The sequence below is a fragment of the Acomys minous genome (assembly GCF_964271855.1).
Source record: "Acomys minous genome assembly, chromosome: 9".
NCBI classification, from domain to species: Eukaryota; Metazoa; Chordata; class Mammalia; order Rodentia; family Muridae; genus Acomys; species Acomys minous.
Genome location: NC_140490.1, coordinates 92,016,195 through 92,042,057, shown reverse-complemented (window position 1 = coordinate 92,042,057; position 25,863 = coordinate 92,016,195). Strand labels below are relative to the sequence as shown.

Sequence of the window (25,863 nt, the reverse complement as noted above, 5' to 3'; positions counted from 1 at the left end):
GCAGGAGCTGAGGCTCCTGGAGTCAGAACGTGCTAACTTTGAGCTGGGCTGCAAGTTCACAAGAACGTGCATGCTGTAGAGGCTCCAGGAGCTCTAATGGCAGAGCACCTGGGCCCGGAGCCTGGATCCAGCTGCCCGGCTGCTTACCTAACTCCTCCCGGTAGATTGGTTTCCTTTCCCTTCAAAGGAAAGTAACAATGCACTGTCTCAGAGTCTGACCGTGAAAAGTAAAGATTACGCTTTAAACAAAGCATATGCCAAAGTATCTGGCCTATTGTAAGGACCTGAGGGACTCTCCCGGTAATTCTGCTTATTAGCGATGTGACCATGTACCAGCCAAAAACTCTCACTGAGCCTGGTGTGGTGGCACATTCCTTCCATCCCAGCACTTTGGAGGCAGAGGCAGGTGGAGCTCGTCTGAGGCCAGCCTGGTCTACACAGAGTTGCAGAACAGCCAGAGCTACATAGTGAGATCCTGTCTCAGAAAAACCAAACAGCAACAAACAAACAAACACCTCCCTGAGATCTGTTAAGTTATCTATAAAATTGGGATTACAGTGTTCTGGAACCAGAATGAGGCATGCTAAGACTCTTGACACAGACTCTCGGGACCTAGTCAGAGTGCAAACTCTGTTCACTTCTGGGTCTGTTTAGAACTGGAAGGTAGGGGCTTAAGAGATCGAGTGAAGTTAAGAGCCCCGGTTGTTCTCGCACGTGACTCGGATTCTGTTCCCAGCACCCACGTGGCAGCGCACAGCCATCAGCAACTGCAGTTCTAGGCAATCTGTCTCCTTTCTGACCTATGGGGGCACCAGGCAAGCACATATATGTAGACATGCACGCAGGTGAAACACCCAGACACCTAAAGTAAAATATGTGAAATGTAAAATTTTAAAATAAATGAACACCAGAAGATATTTTTTTACATAAGTGAGTGCTTTGACACTACCTACAAATGTCTACAGTACTGTGTTTTACATATAGTTTCTACTACCATATTACTATTTTCCCTTCCAACCCTGAGTTTTGTTTTTTTTTTTTTAAATCCAAACTCTGGCTTGAAATTTTTCCAGGTATTTTAACAACTTAGTTGTAGCTACAGAAATCTTCATGCTGGCTCTATGTGCTACAAGCGTCTTGGTGAGTGATTTATAGAAGTGAAAGGCGGCCAGTTGAATTGTGCCCACTTGCTGGGTCTCTACAAGAACAAAAACTTTTCTTCCTGGCACCACACATCCTTTGTACTCTTGTCAGTGTGCATCTGAGGAAGATGTGACGCCAAACCTGGTCAACTTCCGATACTTTCTTAGACGTCCAGGGATCACAGTTGTGGTATCTGGAGTACAGGGCGAGCCCACAGAACACGGAGCAGGTGAGGATCACCCAGAGGCCCACGAGGTTGATGTAGAGCGACCTAGAGGAGAGGGTGCCAACAAGTAACAGCTGTAATCTCTATCCCAAAGACTAAGGAAGCTGTTACAAGAACAAGAGGCAATGCCGTAAGTATACTTAATAAATACATAATATTTTGATTCTCAAAGATGATTTTTATTCTACCTAATTGTCTTCTTTGATATCAGTCAACAATGCGTCTAGAAATCCTTCTGGCAGTTGCCGTTTCTCGGTGAGTATGTCCCCCTCTTTGAAATCCATGAGCATCCTTGGCTTTATAATAGTATCTAATTATAACACACCAAGTCTTCTTACCATAAAGTAAGGATTTTAACAGGCACTAGAGCAGTAACTTACTCATTTTACTTTAAAGGGTAGGTTAATTATAAGCTGCTAAACACAGGCAGCGTCTATACATCAGCTCACTAAAGTTCTTCCAATGTAGTTTGTAAGACCACCCATTAAGGACGAGAAACACGCCTGTGTTCCCTGGACAGGTTTTTTGTCAACCCATCTTCTCTCTGACCCATTCTCCACCTTCATGTGTCGTTAGTTAAATCAGAAGAGGGAATGAACGATCGCATGTGTACGCCCAACACAGTTTTCTACCAAACTTCCCATATGCTAATAGTATTTCTTGTACTCATTTACAAGTTTAGATCTGAGCCTCAGTGAAACTAAGTCATTTGTACAGTGCCATTTAAGTTGAAAGTTAGAAAAAAAAGTTAGAGAGTGCTATAACCCATGATTAAGGCTGATAAGGCAATGCACGCTACTACATCTACTTCCAAATAAACACTCTGTTATTTTGTTTTGAAGAATTCATATTTCTCTACAGTGTTATTTCACTGTTCCCAGATTGCATATGTTTTTCTAATTTGATGTAGTTTCTTTATGATAAGAGCCGCATATAAAACTTTCATAAGGGCTCAAACCAATGTAGGTAATCGTTCTCCCATCGAGATCTCATTTATAATTTTTTAACTTCTGTAAGTTCCTGAGACATTTATTTACTTGATGAGTGTGCCTTGCTTAATAAATCACAGAAACATTTTCAAATATTTGATTGAAAACTCCTAGCACCACTTTGGGCTCTACTACTGAGCCACCCACCAGTCAAATTTGGTCTCTTTGTCATTTCATTTATTTTTTTTTTCAGTTTCATGATGCAAAGATTTTAAAGTTGAACTAAAGTTGACCTATGGAATCATTCCCATAAGACCAATGACAGCCACTGATGACTCGTACACCACCGTTTGGCTTACAGTTTTGCCTGGAGTCTGCTTTTACAGGAAATGTATCTCTGCACTTGGGACTGGTTGACACCATAGATGGTGGTCCATGTGAATGTTCCCCCGATGATAATTGTCCAGAAGGAGTGTCTTTGCAAAGGGTTAGGATTAAAGCTGAATGAAAAGAAAAGGCAAGCAAATATGAATTGTTCACAAAAGATTAACAAAAGTTCTCCTAGATTACATCTTAGATGAAAACAATCTACACTCACAGACATACATAGAAATGTCCAAATTTATAATGTCCAAGTACAAATGCTTCTAGTTTAAATTTAATTAAAGAAACAATGATAATTCCAGATATTAACATATTCTAGATGGAATTAGGAGAAAATATATGTTCTTATCACTTAGAGAATTTAGATAAATCATTCTCCCATAGTCTTAGAAAACTATTGTTAGACAAATCGGCTGTGCTGGGGCAGGGGGAGATTCAAAGTGTACCAGGTAAATACCTATCACATTAAAGTAAATACAACTCAACTCAACACATAGCATGAACGTAATTCCTCCTCTAGCACATGTGTAATCATAGTTAACCTTAAGAAGTCAATGTTCCCTAGAAGAACATACTTGTTACAATTATCATGTCATGATAACTATACTTTCTTAGAATTCTGTGTGCATAAGTTAAACACTAACGGTTTAAAACCACTTCATAGCAGGCACAGCTCAAAATACTATCAGAAAAAGTACCACTTTGGTTTAAGGTATCTCTTAGCTCTTTTCAATATGTCCTTTTAGTTGGAGAGGAGTCTGTCCATCTCCCGTTATATATGAACTTGAAAATGTCCCACAAAATGAGCTTCCACAAAAACTTTCAGAAAAGTATAAAAATAGCGAGCCTCTATCCCATTGCCTGGCATCTTATGCCAAGTTCCAAGAACCCCAGTTCTCCTACTCTTTGTTCTGTGGAGAGCGATCTACCATAGTAACCAGGAGAAGTCAAGAGCCAAAAAGACCCCGTGAGCTATCTGAAGGAAATGAGATGGATAGGAAAATCACAATTGAGAGATTTTAGTTCTTTTCTTCATTTTCCTCAACCAAAAAAGATATTTTGCCAATTATAATCTCAATACATTTCAGAATAACAAAGAACATTCCTGAAAAGTCCAAAACACAATGGGTCTTTTCCTTATCACTTAGCTGTTATCAGTCTTGAAGATCTGGTTATTAAAGTATCTCATTTTGTTCATTTTGTTGGTGTACGAAGCTGTATGTGTGTGTGTGTGTGTGTGTGTGTGTGTGTGTGTGTGTGTGTGTGTGTATCCCCTGCATACAGTGGTAGTTATCCTGCAGAAAAATGCCTGGCTTTGTACTATGTCCCCTCAGCCTGGCCATCTTGGAAGAGACGGGACATAATATTTCCTACACAGTCATTGGCCATTTCCAGTTCCTCTGATCCATTTCTCTTCTCCTGGCAAAAATCAATGTGGCATTATTTGGGGGGGGGGGGGAAATTATGCTTTCTTCATTAATTAGTCTAAGTAAATATCAGTTAAAAGTATCTTGTTCTGTTGTAAGTATGAATGGAACCAGAGCCAAAGACAGACCAGACAGATCTGAATCTTGAGATAAAAGGCAAAACACTGAAAGCAGTTGAAGGTGATTCCTTGTCGTGCATTCCTGCAAGTGAATAGGACGATGCAGCTCGATTTCCGAAAATGCTTTTCTCAAAAGAAGAGGACTAGCTAGGTGTGCTGGTGCACACCTGTAATCCCAGCACCCAGAGAGGCAGAGGCAGGAGGATCGCTGTGAGTTCGAGGCCAGCCTGGTCTACACAGAGAGTCCAGGACAGCCAAGGCTACACAGAGAAATCCTGTGTTGAAAACCCCAAAACCAAAAAAAAAAAGCCCAAAAAGAATCAGGAGGAGGAGGAGGAGAAGGAGGAGGAAGAGGAGGAAGAGAAGGAGGAGGAGGAGGAAGAAGAGGAGGAGGAGGAGGAAGAGGAGGAGGAGGAGGAGGAGGAGGAGGAGGAGGAGAAGAAGAAGAAGAAGAAGAAGAAGAAGAAGAAGAAGAAGAAGAAGAAGAAGAAGAAGACTACTTTTAAAAGACACAAGGAGTCATCTTTTAAAAAAAACATCCTAATGGATTTTTCTTTCTTCCAGCTAGTGAATGAAGATCCCCCAACCTCAATTTCGAGCCAGTTAAAGAGGAGAAAATATGTCTCAGGTCAAAATACACCTCTTGCTACATTGAACATGGTGCAACAAGTTGAGTACAGTGAGCCGAGGGGAAGGTGGTTTCAGAATTCTCTTAGATTGTATGATTTGCTTTGGAAGGACTATCTAGGTTTCATGTTGTTTAAACATATTTATCCTGTGCCAGGCTATCCTTTGAAACATCAGCCATAACATCTCTGGTCAGTTTTTAGGAAATAACATAGAGGTATATATACATGAAATGAAATTTAACAATGTGCTATCTTAATATGCTACATATTGCCAGAGTGACTGCAAGAGTTTTTCTCAGTGTTGGTTAAAAAAAAAAAATCTAAATGAAATTACTATCATCCAGTGTTTGTGTCTTAAGGGACTTTGCTTACCTCTCACCATTTATTTTCTACCCTACTTTCAACAAGTTCCAGACTTCAACCTCTGGAAGAAAATATGTTTTTTTTTTCTCTAATGTCCTTCTGCAGAGAAAAAACCATCATAATACCATAAGAGCCAGTGGCATCAGTTTGATTTAACCCCTCATAAAACTGGCAAACACTCATGTATTTGCTTGCCACTTTAATTTTATAGACCACACCATTAGTAGCTTATTTATTTTTCCAAAACAAACTTATTATTTCAATAAAACCACTTTTTACAAAGAAAACAAAAGATGCATTCTGTTAGCCAAAAGGTGCATAATAACTTACTCCCAGAAGTTCAATCTTCCACCATTGGAAGCATCATTTAAGACCGCATTGATGCCACCTTGAGTGATCGAAGACTGTATAATCACAGATGCAAATCCAGCCACCATGATCCCAACTTGAAAAACATCTGTCCAGACGACTGCTTTAAGGCCACCCTTTGGGAAGGAAGTGGGTTAGGGTTAATCCTTCTGTGAGATGTGATTATATATCTGTCCGAATGTGAATGCACCACACCAGACACAAGTGATGAAACATGGCGCTCAATCAAGAAGTTCACTCAAAGGAGAAGGTCATGTTGAAAGAGCCTTTACAGAGAAGGAGGTATTTAACCCATTCCTCAAGCAGAGACAGAAGCAAAGGCGGAAGGTCCTCCCGAGCCAGACAACAGCTGGTGAAAAAGATGAAGATTAAAACTATAATTGATCTATTGAATGTGGACAGATATATATTTTGGACAGTAGGGAAATGGAGTAAGGAAAGACAAGTAGAGTGCTGGAAAGAGAGTTCAGAGTTAAATTGCAAAAGTCATTGTGTGGGCTAATGCTCAATTTGTACCCATTCGTTAAGATGGGTACTAGAACTGTTTCATACTAGCCACAAATCAAAGGTTTGTATAGAAGTTAATATCAAAGACTGCATACATTTGCATTGCTGCAAAGAACCTACATCCACAATAAAGCAGCACCGTGCCTTGGTGGTTGTTACATATTTTGTCACCTGTTTCTATAGTTAATAGACAGTTATCACAAGTCTCTATTAGCGGATCTACAATGAAAACCACAATAGTGAATCAAGAGATAAAAACAGGGAGCCGTGCAATTGGTTCAGATGAAAGGAAAATGTCATTTGTACACCATAACTAAAGACCAAGTGTTCCTTACAAAAATGTCCTGTGAGAGGCCCAGAGAAAAAGAGTAAGACAGCAGTCACGCTGCGGCACGTGACTACTTGAAATTCCAGTTTTGCAAAGCAAGTTACAAGGGGGGAAGTGACCCTCTTCACATACCAGTGTGCAGTAGAATGTGCAGACCACCCCTGTGGCCACCACTGCGCCCCACAGATCAAATCCTGTAACTGTAGAAGAAAAGAGAACACGTATTCAACTGTGAACTGTGTGTAGCAAAAACGCTTTCCAAGAGTCATCATCAGGGCAGTACCCAGCTGCATACCTACTTGCTCAAAGCTAGATTCGTGTCTCATCCCTGCCCCCTGAGACCAGTGGAGTAGAAAGTCATATTTGCTAAGTTCAACAGACAATGCTGATTGTTGATACTCACAGACACCATGTATAGATCCAACACTGGCTAAATGGGCTACAGAGTACATACAGGATCTATACTGTAATTAAGCTGAGACCTGCTAGATTCTCTACAGCAGTTGACTAGGCAACGCGATCGAAGGGGATTTCCCACCCCTTCCCAATGGTTCATATATATATGCTATTTCACCAGATCCTGAGATGTGTTTTTAAGATAAGACTTGAGGTAGCAAAGTCTATTATTTGCTACCAGTTTTTTAGGAAGTGGAGAAATAGGTTTCTAATGGAAGGATAAATAAAAGCTAACATTAAAAAAAAAGTTGCTTATATAAAGGATAAACAGGACAAACAAGATGGAGCTATGTTGGACTTCTTCAAATATATTTCTATTTATAAGTTTGGCTTTGGAACCAATATTCCTGTACAATTGGACCTTAAGCTAAGGATCTTATGAAATTAAAAATAAAAAAAAACTGAGAAATACCCTTAGAAATGCAATCTATTCTTCCAAAACTAGTAAGCAAAAGGGAAAAGCAGACACAAATTACTTTTCAGAGAAATCACATAGTCAACCGAAGAAGGTTTCTCTTCAGGTATGCTCTATCTAATCAATGAAGAAGGAGTTACAAAATTAGATAATAATGTGCAATAAGATATAATAACCAATAAGGCTCAAACTTTTACTATTACCTAAAAAAAAATAGTTCCAAATTGATCTGCACTTGGAAAATTGTGAACTCATGTTGAAGTCTTGGGAAATATGGAATGGCTTAATGTGGGTACAACCAGTAAAATGAAGACCCTGAGAATCTTGGCAAGACAAATAATGCAGTTTCTTTAATAAATAAACAGAAATGTAAGGTGAAAAACAGATGGAAGTTATAAACTAAAAGGGACTTTTAAAAGAACTTCACACTCCATCTGGTAAAAAACAAAATGGCAGAAATAAGGCAACTCAACAGTTGATGTGTAAATGTAAACCCTTAGTGGTCGATAGAACACACTTGAAGCCCTCAGTAGAGGGTGGTCGGTGAATATGGCGGACTAGAAGCTGTCCTCATGTGACCCAGTGGAAGAGGACGTCAGAATAAGAAACAACGTATCCTATTCCCAACAATGAACGAGGAGAAACTGTTGGAAATTGATGAAGGAATTGAGCAAAGAGCCGAAAGGTGCAAAGAAACAGGACATAACATCCCAAAGAAAATTAAGTAAAGTTGAGTGCAGCTCCAGCCACTCGATTCCCAGAAGGGAAGAGACCAAAAGATGCGTCTAAAAAAACCAAGCCGTTTGGCTCTGGTACAAAGAGAGCAGAGGTCCTACACAGAGGGTAAGCCCACAGCTCGGGAAAGCCCCAAACACAGTTCTAGAGGCCGTTGAGGAAGCGCCTCTTGTGGTAGAGAGCAGAGAAAGGGGGATTAGCTCAGTGGTGGGGCGATGTTTAAAGCTTAGCTGCTCCCAGAAACCAAGAACAGGCAATGATCACCAGTCAGGAAGCCTGACTCCAGTCGGCCACAGCCTGGGTATGAGGGAGTTCCAGGAGGCAATTGTGGAGGGCAGGAGGCCAGATCATTAAAAATCAGAAAAGTGCCGGGCGGTGGTGGCGGAGCATGCCTACACTTTGGAGGCAGAGGCAAGTGGATCGTTGTGAGTTCGAGGCCAGCCTGGTCTACAAAGGGAGTCCAGGACAGCCAAGGCTACACAGAGAAACCCTGAACTGAAAACAACTCTAGAGTTTAGTAGCGCCCATCCTGATGGCAGCAAGCAGAACCAGCTGAAGGCAGATTCACCGTCACAGAGCCCGCGAACTCTGGAGCTCCAGCCGGACCCTAGACACCCACAGGGCAGGGGGATGAGTGTGGACTGTTCGGAGAGTATGAGAGCAGGCCCGTCTGCTCAGATCCCGTTTTTGTGGTTGTTTCTCGCTTGCCCATCACATTTGGGAGATGCTCCTCAGAACATCAGCCCTCTCAGGGGGTTCAAACGGAGGAGACCCCAGAATTGCGGGGCTGCTACAGAACCTACATACTAGAACGTTAAGTGTGACCAGCATAGTCCTCTGGTGTGAAAAAAAAAAATTTTTTTTTTAAGCTGGAGAGGAACTACTCAAATGAGGGTGGTTCCGGCAGACACTGGATACTTGTCCAGTAAAGATGCAACTGCTATATAAAAATCACAGGAATGCAGAAGTCCAGAATTTGACTTACCGCCCCCCCCCCCACACACACACACATCTGGCAGTCTCTAAGGTCAGGAAAAACTCATTCTAATAATTTGTTTTCTAATTTATGGCTCCTTATGTCCCCCCATATACTCTTTCTCCGTTTTTTTCTTTACTTTTTCTAATATTTTTACTTCATTATACTCTTTAACTTCGTGTTTATTTTTTATTAGCTTTCACAGATTTACATAATTGTATTTACACAGGTTTTAACCATTGGGCAATATTTTGCCTTTTCTTTTGTCAGTGGGGGGAGGGGGTGCTGATCTCAAAGCCTGCTAACAGGGCCATGGAAACTAAAGCAATATGATACCAGCAGAAAACCAGACACAAAGAAGAACGTGACAAGACCCAGAAAGAAGCCTGCACAGCTACAGGCGCCTGATACTTGACAAAGGCGCCAGAAGCACGTTAGAAAGCATGGCCCCTTCAACACATGGCGCTTGGGAACGGAAAAGTCACAGATACAAGAAGGGGCAGGAAAGTGGGCTCAGCGGTCAGGGTCACTTGTTGCTCTGCATCCGCAGTGTGGCTCACAACTTTCCAAAACTCTGGTCCCAGGGCATGCGATGTCCTTTTCTGACCTTCTCAGGCACCAGGCATACACATGGTGCACAGATAGAAAGAGGACCAGGAAAGGTGTGGGGGAGGGAGGGGGCGTGTTTGTCAGGCATGGACAAAGCGGGGTAAAGGAATATGTACTTCAGGAAAGCAGAAGGAAGGACTGCCGGGGGAAGCCAGGGGTGGAGATGGGGAAGGAGAAAGCAAAGAAGAGAGAGAGAGACAACATCAATGTGTAACTCAAGGCATCAAACCCTCGTGCAAGTGCGTCTACTTACGGAGCCATCTCACTGGCCCAAGCCGATAAACACAGAGCTGAAAAGGGAGACACTGCAACAGGTACCAATGCAATTCAGAAAGTCACAGGCGTACCTTAGAGTCTTACACTCCACTAAGTTGAAAAACAAAGGAAGTGGATGAATGTTTCTAACTCGTTAGACCAACGTGAGGTCAATAATTTAAACAGATCCATCATGGGCAATTAAATTGAAGCAGTAGTTTAAAATGGCCCAACTATAAAATAATTCAGGCCCAGATGGATTCAGGGCAGAATTCTAGGGGGACTTTAAAGAAGAACTAGCACCAACTGTCAGATCACTCCGTAAAACAGAAAATGAGAGAATGCCTACAGAGCCAAAGTAACAACAACAACAACAACAAAAAGACCATGACAACGGCACTCAAATGGAAACACGGGTCAGTGACATAGAACAGAGCACCTATATAGAAGCCTATACATCCGCAATGCTGACAAACACACACACTGGAGGAAAGACTGCCCCTTCAGTGAACGGTGCTGGGTAAGCAAGACAGGCGTCTACGTGTAAAACACCAATCTAGATTCTTCTTTTCACCTTACACAAAACTCAACTCCAAGTGGACCAAAGACCTTAGTTAACACAAGGACAGAAGGAAGAATCCGGGAAAACACCTGAAGACACAAGCCCAGAGTAAGACCTTCTTTACGGGACTCCAGTCACTAGGGAAATGTGGCCAACAGTCAACAAATGGGACTTTGTATAATCAAAAGCCTTCTTTACTGTAGAAGAAATCATTGATCAAGGAAAGGGATTAATTCACAGAAGGAGAGAAAATCTTTGCCAGCTATAGATCCAACAGGATATACATTGATTATAAAAACAACAGCAGCAGCAACAACAATAACTTCAAACACTAAATGACAAGAAAAAGAACAACTCAACCCCCCCCCAAAAAAAATTGGCTAAGAGACTGACTAGACAGTTCTCAAAAGAACTCTCTTCTGAGAAATGGCCAATAAATATTTTTAAAGTGCTCAACCTCCTTAGCCATTAGAGAAATGCAAATTAAAATTACTTCACGATTTCATTTCACCCCACTCAGGATGGATATAATCCAGAAAGCACATGATAACCAATCTGACAAGAATGTGGAGGAGGAGGGACCTGCAGTCACCATGGATGGGGTGTAAACTGTTGCGGCCACTGTGGAAGTCACTCTCCAGAATCTTCCACTGTCTGAAATCACTAAAAACAGGACCTTCATATGTCCCAGCTATACCACCTCCATCAGCACTCCCACGCCCGCCAGCATATCACTCAAAGGACTCTAGCTTTTTAGGAAGAAAAAGAAAAAGAGCTGTCTCCATTCATAAAACAGAAAAATCCTAACCAAGCATGATGATGCATACCTGTAACTTCAGCTGTAACCTGGTTCATAGAAAGGTGAAGATTAAGAGTTCAAGACCAGCTGAGCAGTGGAGGCTCATAGCTTTAATCCCAGCACTGGGGAGGCAGAGGGGGGTGGATCTCTGTGAGGTCAAGGCCAGCCTGGTCTACAGAGTGAGTCCAGGACAGCCAAGGCTACACAGAGAAATCCTGTTGGGGAGAGAGAGAGAGAGAGAGAGAGAGAGAGAGAGAGAGAGACAGAGACAGAGACAGAGACAGAGACAGAGACAGGGAGACAGAGACAGAGAGACAGAGAGACAGAGAGACAGAGAGACAGAGACAGAGAGACAGAGAGTTCAATGAGTAAAGGGACTTGCCACTAAACCTGAAGACCTGAGTCCAATCCCCCTAAACCTACACAATAGAAGGAAAGAATTGATTCACACAAGCTGCCCTCTGACCACCACACAACACCTCCCTCCAACACACATGATGAATAAGATATTTTAAAAAAAACAAAACAAAATTAAGAGTTCAAGACTAGTCTCAGTTATATAGCAGATTTTTGGGTTCCATGAGACCCTGTCTCAAAACAGCATGAACAGCAAAAGAGAAGTTCCAAGTAATTCCAAATACTGAGGGGAACTTAACAATAGTAAGTTTATCTGGATCATGTCATGAGCCAAGAAACTCAACATCAGTAGCACCAGAAAAGCACATTAAAAACCATGGTGCAGTAATACGTGATACATGCTAAGAGAGCTTAAAAATGAAAAAGAAAAAAGGATGCTGTGTTAGTGAGAAAGTAGGATGACTCTGAATTCTTGAATATTGTGGAATGGAGACAGGAAATGGGACAAACGTTTAGAAAAGCTATTCGACAATTTCTCTGAAATTTCATGCATCCACCTGTCCTAGCCTGGGTCAGAATAGATGTATGTTTAAATTTTACTCCCTTCACACACTTTATCTGTGATAACAACCAGAAAGAAAGCAAAACACCTTAAAATTTGTGGTGTCTTTAATCCACAGTCGCCTAAAATTACAGTCACCCCAATGCCCATCAACAAGAGAGTAGAGCAACAGTTTTTGGTAGGTGTATGCAGTCATTTCATTAGTGGCAAAAAGTAAGGAAGTAGCAAGATGGCTCCATTATTGATATGCTTGCCTCACAAACATGGAGACGGGGTCTTGGAACCCCCAAACCCAATAACTGTTAGTTTGTGCTTGGCTGTTTGCCTACAAGTCTGGCTTTAAGAAAGGGGGAATAGAGAATCCTTGCTAGTTAGATGAGAAATAACAGAGTTCTGGGTTCAACTGCAAGGCCCACCTTAAAAGTGATGAGCTATCAAAGCTGATTGCCTAAGTCAGCCTTATGCCTCCACACATGCCCACATGTGGGTACACATATACACACACATGAGAGGGGGGAAAAGGAAGTGAATGAACCACTTAGTCACATGGCAGCACAAATTAATCTGGGAAGCAGTTGGCTAACCAAAGAAACCAGAGACGACAAAGGCCATCTAGGCTTCCACTTATACAACTCCAAGAACAGTAAAAACTGACTTATGGTGATAAAAGTGAAAAGGCAGTCCCGTAGAACAGTAGGAGAATTTATTAGAAAGTGGCACCAGAAACTTCCTGGAAGTAGATTCTGGAACCCAGTCTAGAGCTTGAGTTAGATGGAGTTACATGAAAGCATATGACTCTTAAGATTCATCCTATTGTACACATAAGCTGCGTGCATTTTGTTATGTATAAGCTGTACCTCAGTAAGAAAGGCCTTTCAACTTTTAAGAGCAAAAAAATAATAATAATAAACTGTATAAGCTGTGCCTCAATAAGAATGGTATTTCAACTTTTAAGAACCAGAAAAGTAAACTTAATACATACATACTTGTACTTAGACAGACTTACTTGGATTCTGAGTCTAAGAAACTGAAAAACATACCAGGGAAATCTAGCAATAATTTTGATAGGAAATTGGAGAATTGATGATTACATTGTAGATGTGATGGTGGAATTATTACTGTGCTTCTTAAGAACTCTCTGAAATGCAAAGTGATGCAACATTTCAGATTTACAGCAAAGTAAGCTATTGCGGGAAACACGGGCAGGTTAGATTTGACTAGTAGTTATTAAAATACAGTGGTGGCCACATTAAGGTACAATGCACTATTCTCCCTATGTTAATATTTGTTTGAAGTTTTTCCATAACAAAAGAAAACAGAATCTATAAATACAACTCTGGGGACATTAAGTCCCAATTCTGAAGTTTTACAAGAGCGTCTGTTGTTCAGAAGGTAAGGCATCTACTCTCCTGAGTACAGCAAAACAAAACAAACAAACAAACAACAACAACAACAAAAACAACCCAATTGATATTTTAGTCATCCAAATGCAATCTCTATGGCTCATCCAAATGTGATCTCTGTGGCTCTGATTGCCTAGAAAGTGGCGCCAGACTTCCCCAGACAGAGAAGACAAAAATCTTTGATGTCATCAGAGATTAAAGTCCATACTTAGATTATTCCCAGAACTGTGTTTCAAAACCCTGACGTCTTTAATTACACTTAAAGCCAATCGATGACGTATCAAGTTTGTAACTCATCTCTTAACTATGAAATAAGCCATTTCTGCCATCGGTGATGTTGAAATGGATTTTGCCTGACATGCGGATGGCAAGAGTACATTACAGAACACTCTTTGTAATAAAACTATTATATTTTACAGACTTGGGTAACAGTTACTATCACTCCTGTCATAAAATCAGGAAAATGGAGTATGGCATTGGTAGGTGTTCCCTATATTATACTTACTTCAGGAATTGCACCACATTCTTAACCATCACAAATGGCACTTATCTGTTTTACAAGGAAGTTTTAGAGATAAACGCACTTCAAACTGATAAGGATTCAAAGGGCAAAGAGTCCTCCCGTAGTATTTTTGAAGCTAGGACTAGCCAAAACTGCGTTAATAAGCTGTTTTAGTTTCACTGCTTTTATCTGCACAAATCTAAAGAAAAGAGTTAGTTTGTTGATTGGTGCCTCCATGGGTAATTATGAAGACACAAGTCACTAGAGCAACCTCATATGTCAAGTCACACAGCTACTGTCTACTTCACTGTGGACCCTATTATTAGTCTGGAGAGAAAGACCAGATTTCATCATGGATCTGAGCAGAAGACAGAAACCTCTTAGGAGCTCTGCTGGTTAGGTTGCTGTAAACATGAAAGCTGGGAGGCAAGGGTCATCTGGGGAGTGGGAACCTCAGCTGAGAAAATGTCTCTAGCAGAGTAGCCTGTAGGGGCATTTCTGAATTAATGGTTGACGTTAGAGGGCAAGTCCACAGGGGGTGATCCTGGTTGTATAACGGTAAGATCAACAAGATGAAACTGAGATGCTTCTGCATGGCAAAGGACACCGTCATTCAAAGAAAGCAATCTATGGAATAGAAGGATATTTCTACCAACTACACATATGATAGAGGTCTAATGTCCCAAGTCTATAAAGAACTCAAAAAAGAAAACTAGATATCAAGGAAACAATCTAATTTAAAGATGAAATATAGAGCTAAACAAATAAGTCTTAATAGGGGAAACTCGAATGGCTGAGAAGCACTTATAGAAATGTTCAACATCCTTAGCTATCGGAGAAATGCAAATCAAAAACTACTTTGAGATTTCATCTCACACCTGTCAGAATGGCTGAGATCGATAACACAAGTGACAGCTCACGCCAGCAAGGATGTGGAGCAAGGGGAACACTCACCCACTGCAAGTGGGAGTGTAAACTTGTACAGCCACTATGGAAATCAGTGTGGAAATCCCTCAGGAAGATGGGAATGGATCTACGTCAAGATCCAGCTATACCACTCTTGGGCATATACCCAAAGGATGTGTCATCCTACCACAGAGACACGTGTTTAACCATGTTCATTGCTGCTCTGTTTATAAGTGGTGTTTATGGAAGCACTGGGAAGCAAATTAATACAGGGCCGACTCAGGTGACTGTCAAAAAGGAAAGAGTACAGCCTTTTAGGCTACAGTGCGTGTGCAGGAGGCATGGCTTGTGAAGAAATAAAGAAAGGCTGGTGGACATGCCACACAGAAGCAACTACCCAACCCCCATGCCATCCCCAGGAAGGTCTAGGTTTGTCCTATTATCCTTCAGATAGTCTGGAACTATCTAATCAAACCTCAAAGAAGCTAGTATAGACGTTAATCCCATTGCAGTGCCCTCATAAAGCCCATGAGGATTACTAGAAGTCTTTTTTCATTTGCCTATCTCCCCAAGAAGAGAGAATAAAGTTTAGCAATGTACCTTGATTCAAAGCCAGAGCAGGGGCATAAATAACAATCCCAGTATACAGAATCTAGCAGGGAGAGAAGAAAATATGAAGTATAAAATTAATAATCAACACACATGAATTATACAATCAATTAGGAATTGAGCCATTCAATATATTTAATGTGTTATTATAACTTGAAAATATCTAAATGAAATTGACCCACTCCCCTTTTCTGTCTACAGTGTGGCTAAACATCACAAAAATCTTTTTAAGAAGACTTTTATAAAAGTGTGGTAATTAGTAAAAAAAAAAAAAAAAAAAGTTCATTGATCCACCAACTCAAATTTAAACTCAATTTTTGTAGAATTAAAATACTTAAATACGAAGAATAATAGGTTGGCCCTCTAATTATATGCCTTCAAATATCACCGGTCACCATTTTCTTTTTCAATGCTGGGGATGAAATCCAGAGCCTTATACAAACATGATGAGCAGTCTACAGTTGAGCTACAGACCAAACATTCAAATGATTTTTTTTCAAAGTAAAATTTTTGAAAACTGGCTTTTAAAGTCATTAGACAAGGTGTAAATTTGCACTAATAATTATGAAACGTTTCAAATATTATAAGCCATCATTTTACATAATCACTTTCCACTAATATACTCAACAAATATTTATTGGTCTTGAGTACAATAGTTAAGAAGAAATTATCTTTTTCTAAAAATATCATTTTCATTGCATTTCACCCTTCAAATACATTCTATAGCAGCTGATTCCAAGTAGCACTGTTAAAAACATTTATATGCTAATTGGGTGCTTAATTGTCCTACAGGAAAGCAAATCCTTCAAACAGGAAGTGTTAAGGCTCCCCTCCTTGGTTTCTCTAGCCATTATTCTGTCCATGTTGAAGATCTGGGCAGTGACACATTGTCTTCCTAACAACTGTTCCCACTTCTTGCTCATGTAGACATGTTTAACCCAGACCTAGAGTCTAGACAGTTGACACATACAAGCTACTAGCCTTGTAGTATCAGAATCTCCACCACAGGGGCTAAGACCTGATGAAACGTACAAAGCTATAAAATAAAACCAAGCTAAGCCGTGGGAAGGGCCAGCCTGTCCCAGGTCATCTCTCTGAAGCATATGCTTACGTGGTTTTTGGCTTGGAGAAATGCAAATTGTCCCCTTCCCTTACCAAATCCAGCCCTACAGTGCTCAGCTGTGGAGAGAGACACATGATGAGATAACGAACAGGAAAACCCTCCAGTGCCTCCTAAGGAACAAGAAGCACCCATGCAGTACTAGCCTTTGCTTTCCATTCCTGGTCATCAATAACATCTGCATATTCTTGAGTGTCTGGGTTTGTGTGTATGTCTTTACAATCCCTTCTAAAGCTCATGGCTCTCTTATGCAAAGTACACTGCTGCAACTGGGTCTAAAGGGCTCAAGTTTTTAAAGAGTGTTGGTTCATTTTTAAAGTGTGCTTTCCCACAAAATTGTTCCCTAAAGTTCTTCCTGTCAGGTTTAAAAGAAAAAAAAATCTATTGCTAACTCGGTTGCAAAAGGACTGAGAAATCTACACCTTGTTTTCCTTCTGTGAGAATTTCTCCCGTCAGCCAACATAGCTCCCTCTAATATTTCCGTCATTTAAAAAAAATGCATTCACTGTCAGCTTGGTTAGAAAGAATATTTAAGCTCCATAGCCATTGCTTGACCAATACAGTATTTAAATAAACTTAAATCATTATTCCTCCAGGAAGTAACTCTTCACTGAAACACGGCTTAAGGATCTTCAGGTTTCGTTCTTTGTGATGACAAGTGTGTTTTTGTTTTGTTTTGTTTTTCTGTTTCATTTCCTCATATTGTCATCATCTCTTTTTTAAACTTCCGTGTATTTCCCAAGCATGACTGACCCAATGCCACTGATAAAAGTATTTTGATGACAAAAGAGAAAGTCAGTTAATGGAGAGGGACTTACTGTTTGAACGATGAAGAGGATCGTGCCACAGAGGCGAATGAACCGATTAAATCGAAGTTCCAAGTACTGTTGCCAAAAGACGAAAAAGAGTGATGAGAATCTTCTAAACAGATTTTAAATCAGCTCAAGAAATATAAGCAAGACACTTAAAAGAACTTTTTAACTTATTTACATTCTGTGTGTGTTTTTTTTTTTTTACTAAAATGGTGCTTACTTACATATGGCAAAATTGATGCTTTAGACTATCTCTCAGTGACTTTTAATATATATATAAAGATGTGTATACTCCTCTCAAACACTCCGTACATGAAAACTCCCTTGCACTGCCATGTCAATCACCAGTTTGTTCTTCATCCCCAGTTTGGACTGGAAAAGCCGGAAAATTTGTCACAAAAATGGAATTGTAGTCTCATATTCTCTCTCTCTCTCTCTCTCTCTCTCTCTCTCTCTCTCTCTCTCTCTCTCTCTCTCTCTCTCTCTCTCTCTCTCTCTCTCAGAATATACAATCTATTGTTTCTTCTTTCCTCTTAGTAAACACTCTATATTTCTTTTGACTCAATTGAGAAATCAAATCAATCTTTTTCTTATTTCACAACAGAACTCTGCATCAGGCCCCGCCTCTTCTGCGCAAGAGAAAATCACGTGACCCCAGGACAGCCAATCACCTTGTCCTTCCGATGGAAGTCACTCAGCTGGGAGGGATTGGATTGGCACAGACTGATCCTGACAGGAAGAATTGCTGAAGCTTTGTCATTTCCAGGAGTTTCTGCAATCCTGGGCGTGTGTGTCTGCGTGCGTGCGTGCGTGCGTGCGTGCGTGCGTGCGTGCGTGCGTGCGTGTGTAACTTAAATCACAGAGGTCAAGTTTTCAGTTGTTGCTTTGTCTTGAGTTCTCTGAGACAGTCTTGATGTATAAACCTCTGGTCTTGCTATTTTGATCCCACTGCCCTTTCTTTCCTAGTGAATTACATGTTTATGCCACCATTTCTGGCTACCCATGTCAGTTTGTTGGCTTGGATTTTGCTTTTGTTTTTGAAATGGAGTTTTCCCAGGTAGCCCAAACTGCCTCAAATGTTCCATCCTTCTGCCTCAGTCTCTTGAATGTCATCTTCTGTTTAAAACCAAGACCCTTCCATTTTTCCAACTCTCCCTGAAGTCTACTACTATAGCTTATCAGATGATCTGTTTACTTTCTGTGTCGTATAATACATAATAATATATTACAGCTAGAATAAGAACTTCTGAGCTGAGGGCCAAGATATTAGTTAACTCAAATATTATTGGTACACATGGAAAGAAGTCAAAGGCTAGCATATCAATCTTGTATAAAGGAAGAGACAGAGAAGTAGCAGCAGGAGGAGAGGTTGGCACTATGTTATAGATGAGGATGCTGGTACTCAGAAAAGACCAAGATTGTAACCTATCTGTTGTCAGGGATGTGACACACAAAAATGGAAACTTTGATACACAGAATCTGTGTCTATAGCCCCATAAATAAATAAATAAATAATCTCACCATGAGTTTAAGACTCAGTAAGTACTCGGTGCCACAGACAAATAAGACCTTCAGAAACAACTGAAGGGTAACAAACGCCCAAGACAGTGCAAGGCGTTCACAGCAGAGTTTCAACCCCTGACCAGTCCCGTGCCTGGCTCATGAACTTGAGGCTATTGCTCTCTTAATCCAGGGGAATCTTTGTGTTTAAAATGAGGACCACGAGAGCAAGTCTTTCTCTTTGGTTTTTCAAGGGAAAGTATCCAGTGACATAAGTCAATCAGAAGACAGAAACTGCTCAAAAGTTTGATGCTGAGGTCAGTGGATTCAAAAGTCAGGGACCTTGTGAGTCCTGTATCATCACAGTCATTCAGAGTATTTTGGAAAGGGGAAATACTTCTGGAAACAGAGTAGTGTTATTTCTGAAGAATTCTTTTAGGAAATCTGCAGTACATATGAATAGAGAAGTCTTCAGGCTGTCCTGGGACTCACTATGTAGACCAGACTGGGCTCCAACTCACTGAGATCTGCCTGCCTTTGCCTCTCGAGTGCTGAGATTAAAGGTGTGTGCCACTATGCCTTGCTAGTCTTTTTGCCTTTTCTAGGTCAATGTATCCAATTGCTGGAGACTACAAAGCTTAAAGAGAACTTGGCAGAAAAAGAAAACGTAACAAATTAGCCGGGCTTGGTGGCGCAGGCCTTTAATCCCAGCACTCGGGAGGCAAAGGCAGGAGGATCACTGTGAGTTCGCATTGTGGGTCTACAAAGCGAGTCCAGGACAGCCAAGGCTAACACAAAGAGACTCTGTCTCAAAACATAAAAACAAAAAACAAAAATGTAACAAGTTGAACCAAAGAACTTGAATTTTTTCATATATAATTGTCCTAAAGATAACTGACCAGTACATTTACACTTACACAAAGCCAACTGAAGACAGAACCAGGAAGCCATGGGTCCTTTACTAGGTTTCAGAGGTAAGGACCTAAGCAGAAATCGTGGTCCTGTTGCTTAGAGAACAGATCTAGAGTTTACAAGCAAAATGCAGAATAATAGACACCTGCAGTGAACGGAGATCTGCCATCGTCCTCAGAACTCAGAATAGCTTAGAGATGTGAAGGCTACAGTTGATACACATGAATAAAGTAACTGAAAATTCAAGGTAGAGCCTGAGAGAGCCTAAAGAAATCATGAATCTCACTGGATTCCTACAACAGGCTCCCTGCCAATCTGTGGGTCTGGATATTATTAAAACCTAGCAGATCTATATTCATATTCTCTCTCTCTCTCTCTCTCTCTCTCTCTCTCTCTCTCTCTCTCTCTCTCTCTCTGACACAGGGTTTCTCTGTGTACCCTTGGCTGTCCTTGACTTGCTTTGTTGGACCTGGCTGGCCTAGAACTCACAGCGATCCACCCGCCTCTGCCTCCCCGAGTGCTGGGATTACAGTCAGATCTATATTTTGAGAGCGGTCAGATCTATATTTTGAGAGCGGTGGTAGAGTGAAAATGTTGTGGCCAACCAAATTAATCTCTAGAAAGAGAAATATAGAGATAGTGCACATGTGAGCGTGTGAAGATGACCATTACTCAGTGTTGGGCAGCATGCCTGTCTCGGCGTCCTCAACACAGAACCATGAAGCATTCCCTCAGGAAATCCTCTGCTATGACCAATTAACTTAAAAGAGGCTCAGCAAGCTGCTTAACTTCCTTCTCCTTTACCACCTGACACCCCAAGCTAGGCATGTACAGTGTGCTTATAAATTCAAGGGTTCTGTGTTGCTTCCTTGGTCCTCTCTGAGCTGCCCCGGGTTATAACTAACCCGCCAGAGCCTTCCGAGGCCATCAGTAAGTTGTTTGGCATGGATCCCTTTCCCCTCTCCTACTGACCTAACTTACTCTGAAACTTTTTTTCCAGAAAATAAGGCTGTAAGCATGTTGTCGAGTGTTGAGTGAGATAATACATGTAAAACAGGCAGTCTGGTGCCAGGCATGAAATAAACATCGAATAAACATCGGCTTCCACTTTAAGCTAGTATCATTGCTAACTTAGCTTTTGTCATGAAGAACAGAGGAGAAGTCCTTTTCTGGTTGAGTTAATGTTGCAGCTCTGGAGAGGTATGGGTCAGTGGTTCTGAGAGCAGTGTTCTCCTGGCAGGCCTGGCATCCTCTGGCCAGGTTATTCAAACCTGTTTCTAAGTTTTGCTTAGCTACAGGTCAGAGCTCGCAGACTTCAGTGCTGCCGTGGCCCACCTGGTCACACGTGTGAATGACAGGAACCAGGCACTCACATAGCCCAGCTGTTAACACACATGAGTGACAGGGGGCAGCTGTTCACATCTTAAGGTACCGGAACAGTCCTCATCACACCCACTGAGAAATACACTCTGCCACATACATAACCCACTGATCAAGGGCCCCTTCAGCGCTGCCCATTTTCCATGTGCACTTTTTATAAAGACATGTATGCATGTAAGGACTTCCTTGCCATGGGAAAGCAAGTGAGTGTGCAGGCATGAAAAGCCTCGGGACAGGCGTGAACAGAGCCAGGGCAGTGGCCACAGGAAACGTGAGCACACTGTCATCAGCCTTCTGAGTTTTCAAAAGCTGTCTGAAATTCCATCCGCTGTTCCTCATTGTTAAACTCTGAAATCAATAATTCTTTATTAAACAAAATAACCAGAGGCTTATTATAAAGGTTCTTGAAAAAAAACCAACATAAAACAGCTGTGAGAGCTGAATTGGGCCTGGGACAACCAGTTTTGTCACCTCCCCTCACAAAGGGGAAATTCCCTTCTTTTCACACCTAGGATGACGACCAAGTTTCCGTAAACCCCGGTGACCACAGTTAGAAGACAGTGCAACCTCGGACATGCTGGGACCTGGGTAGCAGCATTAGAACCCAGGCAGGGTTTGTCACCAACCCTTGCCATGCCACTGAGGCAGGTGCCCAGCACAGGCTGAACCAGCCTCATGGGGAAACCAGCTTTCAATGACCCTGAGTTTCAGGGAAATGGATCATAAACTCCAGGGCTGAGAGACTTTGAGCTGAGGCACCTCGCTTCCTGGTTGATGGCCTAGGACAGTGGGAACTTGTCTGTGACACCTGCAGGTCAGGTCCTGGGTGAAGGACACCCCGCAAGGAGGCTGAGCCTTTTTTTTTTTTTGGTAGTGACACAAGCACACACACCTGTGACATCTCTTCATCCTCAAAAAAACAAAACAAAACAAAACAACAACAACAACAACAACAAAAACAACTTTTCCTGAAAACGACTTTTAAACCAGACATCCAGAGGAACGCTGCAACAGATGAAGTGTGGGGCTCCTTCCTGACCTTTCTTTAGCAAGGCAGCTGCACTGTTTAAGGACCTTGGTGCTGCATTTTTCTAGCCATCTTGGGATAACCTCTGTCGCAATAATTCTATCCAGCCGTTACGCTGTATTTACTCTGTACTAGGGTCTGTTCTAAATGGAACACCTTGCATCGGCGCACCCCAATCAGATGAAGTTGGCGGTGCTAGTTTCTTCTTCAGATGAAGATACCAGTACAAGGGGTTAATTAAGTAGGTGGCCCAAGGTCATTCATGAGTTAAGTGGTGGAATTTGGTCTCAAGGCAAACTCTGGAACAAGAGCTACATCTTAACCCCTTGAGTGGACATCTCTTTCCCAATCTTCCAGAGAACGATGAGATTGGAATGATTTAGCCTTTCCAACACACACACACACACACACACACACACACACACACACACACACACACTTTAAAGCTTGCTTGTACCTGGAGAGACCTTAACGAGTATTTGTCCGTTCCACTTGTCCATCCAAAATGAGTACTTGTCCATCCAAAATGAGTACTTGCTTGGATCCGAGTTCAGAAAACCCAATCCCAAGGATTTTATTCCCCTTAGGAGATGTATGTCTCAACAGGGCGGGAGGTGGTGAGGGAAGTAAATCCGAGATGCACCCAGAACGAAAGATTTCCATATGGCAGGAGCTGCTTGCCCCCAGAAAGTTCCTTAAGGACTCTGAAAACGCAAGCAAGCCTCCCCTCTCTACCCTACAACCTCTTACCTCATAGGTGCTGGTAATCCCCAGCTTATAGAACACCGGAAGGAAGACCTCCGCGCTGATAATCACCACAAAAAAGTAAGTGATGCCAAAGATGCTGAACATGGCCCCAAAACGGTAGACCTCGGCGGGGGTACCCAGAACAGTGACTGCGGACATGAAGCTGGCTGTGAGGGACAGAGCCACCGGCACAGCGGTCATACTTCGGCCGCCCATCAGAAAGTCCTTAGAGGTCTGCTGGCCGCCCCCCGCGAAGGCGTAATAGATGCCAATGGAGGCCGAGATGAGCAGCATGCCTGCAAACACCACGTAGTCCCACACCACAAAGCTACCGATGTCCCGCGACGCGTCCATGATCCCAGGCGATGGAGTGCGCAGTGGTGGCCGGCAGCGAGGCGCTGGTCGCTTTCGCCTCGGGCGAGCGCTCTCTTCTTTCCCCCTGGTGCGGCGGGCGTGGCGTCCCGCGGAGGTTGGGTACGTCCTGCAGGTATGGATCCTCGGTGGGAGCCTAGGTAGCTGCTGCCAGTCGCCTGGACTGGAAGACCCCTGTCACCAGCTGCGCCCCTGACAATCTGGGACTGGACGAAGTCCGTGCCTGCCGCCCGCGCAGCGCTGAGCACTACTCACCAGGTGCTGACCCGGATAGCCCCGACTGCCACTGCCTAGGCGCCCAGCTACTCTGGGGCAGGTGAACACTGGAGCGTCCCGCAGAGTCCAGCGAATCCAAGGCGCACGCTCTGGCCAAGTTTTATTAAGTGACAGCGGCAGGGACGCGCCATTTAAACAGGCAGGTGATGGGTGTGTGTAGGGGGGCGGATCGAAGGGCAGTTGTCACGCTTTCCAGTTCACAGTCCGGGTCCTTGCTTGAAGGAGAGTTTGCGGCTCACCATCACTTGACAGATTAATGGGTGATGGGAGTGACAGCTGCAGTAACTGAGGTCATAGTGGTTAGACAGGTGAGCAATTTTAAGAAAGCTGTGCTCTGGGTTGCTTACGTTTTCGCTCAACAAACATTTCGGATTCCTTCTAGTCTGTCTGATCCCCTGTCCTGCAGGCAAAAGTAGCAATGACAGCTGCTATCCTCTATATAATGAGATTTGGGATTTAAAAAAAAAAACAGATGTGTCTAATGCCTTTTGCAATAGCCAGTATGAGTCTTACAACTACCCTGAAGATAGGAATTATCTCCATTTTTCAAAGGAGGAAAACTGCTTCGGGGAGGTGACGTCAACAGGCACGGAGGCACAGGCCGGTTACTCTAACATTTGAGAGGTGGAAGCAGGAAAATCGGAAGTTCAAGGTCATCCTTGGCAGTGCAGCGAGGTCAGGGCCAGCAAGAACTACGTGAGACCCTGCTGAGAGGAAGAGAGGGAAGGAGGAAAGAAGGAAGGAAGATGTGGTGGAGGAGGAGAAAGAGAAAGCCAGGAAAGAGAGGAGATGAATCGCTTGTCCAAGGAGATGGTGGAGGAGAAGGCTCTTAACTCAGGCAGACACTATTGTTACACTTAAATGAAGCCACTTAAACAAAAAAATTTTTTTTTCTTTAATGCTTTTCTTTTAGATTTATTTATTTTTATTTTATGTGTATGGGTGTTGTGCCTGCTTGTATGCCTTTGCACGATGTGCATGCAGTGCCAACAGAGGACCAGAAGGGGGCGTCATAGTCCCCGGAGTTACAGGCGGTTTTGAGGCATCAAATGGGTAAGAGGAATTCATCCCAGGTCCTCTGGAAGAGCAGCCAGGGCTCTTAACGAATGAGCAATCTCTCTAGACCCTGAAAAGGTTACTCTAGTATCACTCAGGACAAGTTATAAGTATCTTACTTTGAAATGTTACTACCAGCATATGTAACACATCTAGTAAGATGGTTCTCTGGGCTTCCTTCTAAAATACACCCTCTAGGCAAGTGTGCCCAGTCCTCAGTCAATTTCAAACTGCCTTAGTTCATTTTCATTTTCATACATCTTCATGACTTACCAGTTGATCTGCAGGAAGCAATCATCAAATGCCTTCAGCTCAGCTAAGCGTGAAGAAAGCTCTAGCAGACTTTTTTTTTTAATGAGCTGGTATCATGTATATATCATCTGTGGAGGGAAATGGAAGCTAAATCCAAGCAACTGGTCACCTAAACATGATGTGGGGAAGAATTATGGCCTATCTGTGTGAAACGTACATCTACATACCATGATTGGTATCTCAAACTGTAAATACAACCCACAGAGAGATCCCTAATCTTTCTAGGAAATGAATCTGCTTCTGAAAATGATTGTAAAGCCAACTATATATATGGTATTTAAGTAAAAGTCATATATGTATATATATATATGTGTGTGTGTGTGTGTGTGTGTGTGTGTGTGTGTGTGTAGGCATTATAAAGGATATATAAAGGCATTTAAGTAAAACTCTTCTTGACACTTAGGGTTAAGTACAGAACTTCAGGCTATACCTGTGAGCACTGCATTGCCATAGTCACTTAGAGGCAGACTTAAAAATTTTGCATCCCGACTGTTACTTATTAGTCATGCCTGGGGCAAAAGCCTGCTTCTTGCTTCTTTGTCTTAGGTTTCTTTATTCTAAATAATTAGCAATATTTTAACTTTACATCTACTTAGTGTGTGTGTGTGTGTGTGTGTGTGTGTGTGTGTGTGTGTGTGTGTGTGTCTGTGTGTCTGTGTCTGTGTGTGTGTCTGCATACATGTGGAGATCAGAGGTCAACCTGTCTGGTTCTTTTCTTCCACTGTGTGGGTTCTAGGAATTGAGTTCTGGTCATTAGGTTTGGTAGCAAGAGCCTTTAC

At 42.2% G+C, this 25,863-nt stretch overlaps 1 protein-coding gene and 1 pseudogene across 3 annotated transcripts in view; one reads left to right on the top strand and one right to left on the bottom strand.

The window, feature by feature from the left end:
- SLC5A8 (solute carrier family 5 member 8) overlaps positions 1–23,872 on the bottom strand; it is a 43,795-nt gene extending 19,923 nt beyond the window's left edge. The window contains exons 1-7 of one of the 2 annotated variants that reach the window (XM_084795297.1): positions 23,072–23,872; positions 17,509–17,574; positions 15,562–15,613; positions 6,557–6,624; positions 5,551–5,705; positions 2,658–2,798; positions 1,285–1,414 (exon numbers count right to left, since the gene is read on the bottom strand). In XM_084795297.1, the coding sequence (XP_084651423.1) occupies positions 1,285–1,414; positions 2,658–2,798; positions 5,551–5,705; positions 6,557–6,624; positions 15,562–15,613; positions 17,509–17,574; positions 23,072–23,422 (963 nt within the window). In that variant the 5' untranslated portion in view covers positions 23,423–23,872. The remainder of the gene's footprint in view (positions 1–1,284; positions 1,415–2,657; positions 2,799–5,550; positions 5,706–6,556; positions 6,625–15,561; positions 15,614–17,508; positions 17,575–23,071) is intronic. The other variant, XM_084795296.1, reaches the window with a different exon arrangement.
- LOC311604996 (large ribosomal subunit protein eL29-like) overlaps positions 1–25,863 on the top strand; it is a 213,119-nt pseudogene that overhangs the window by 24,462 nt on the left and 162,794 nt on the right. The gene's annotated exons all lie outside the window — the stretch shown is intronic.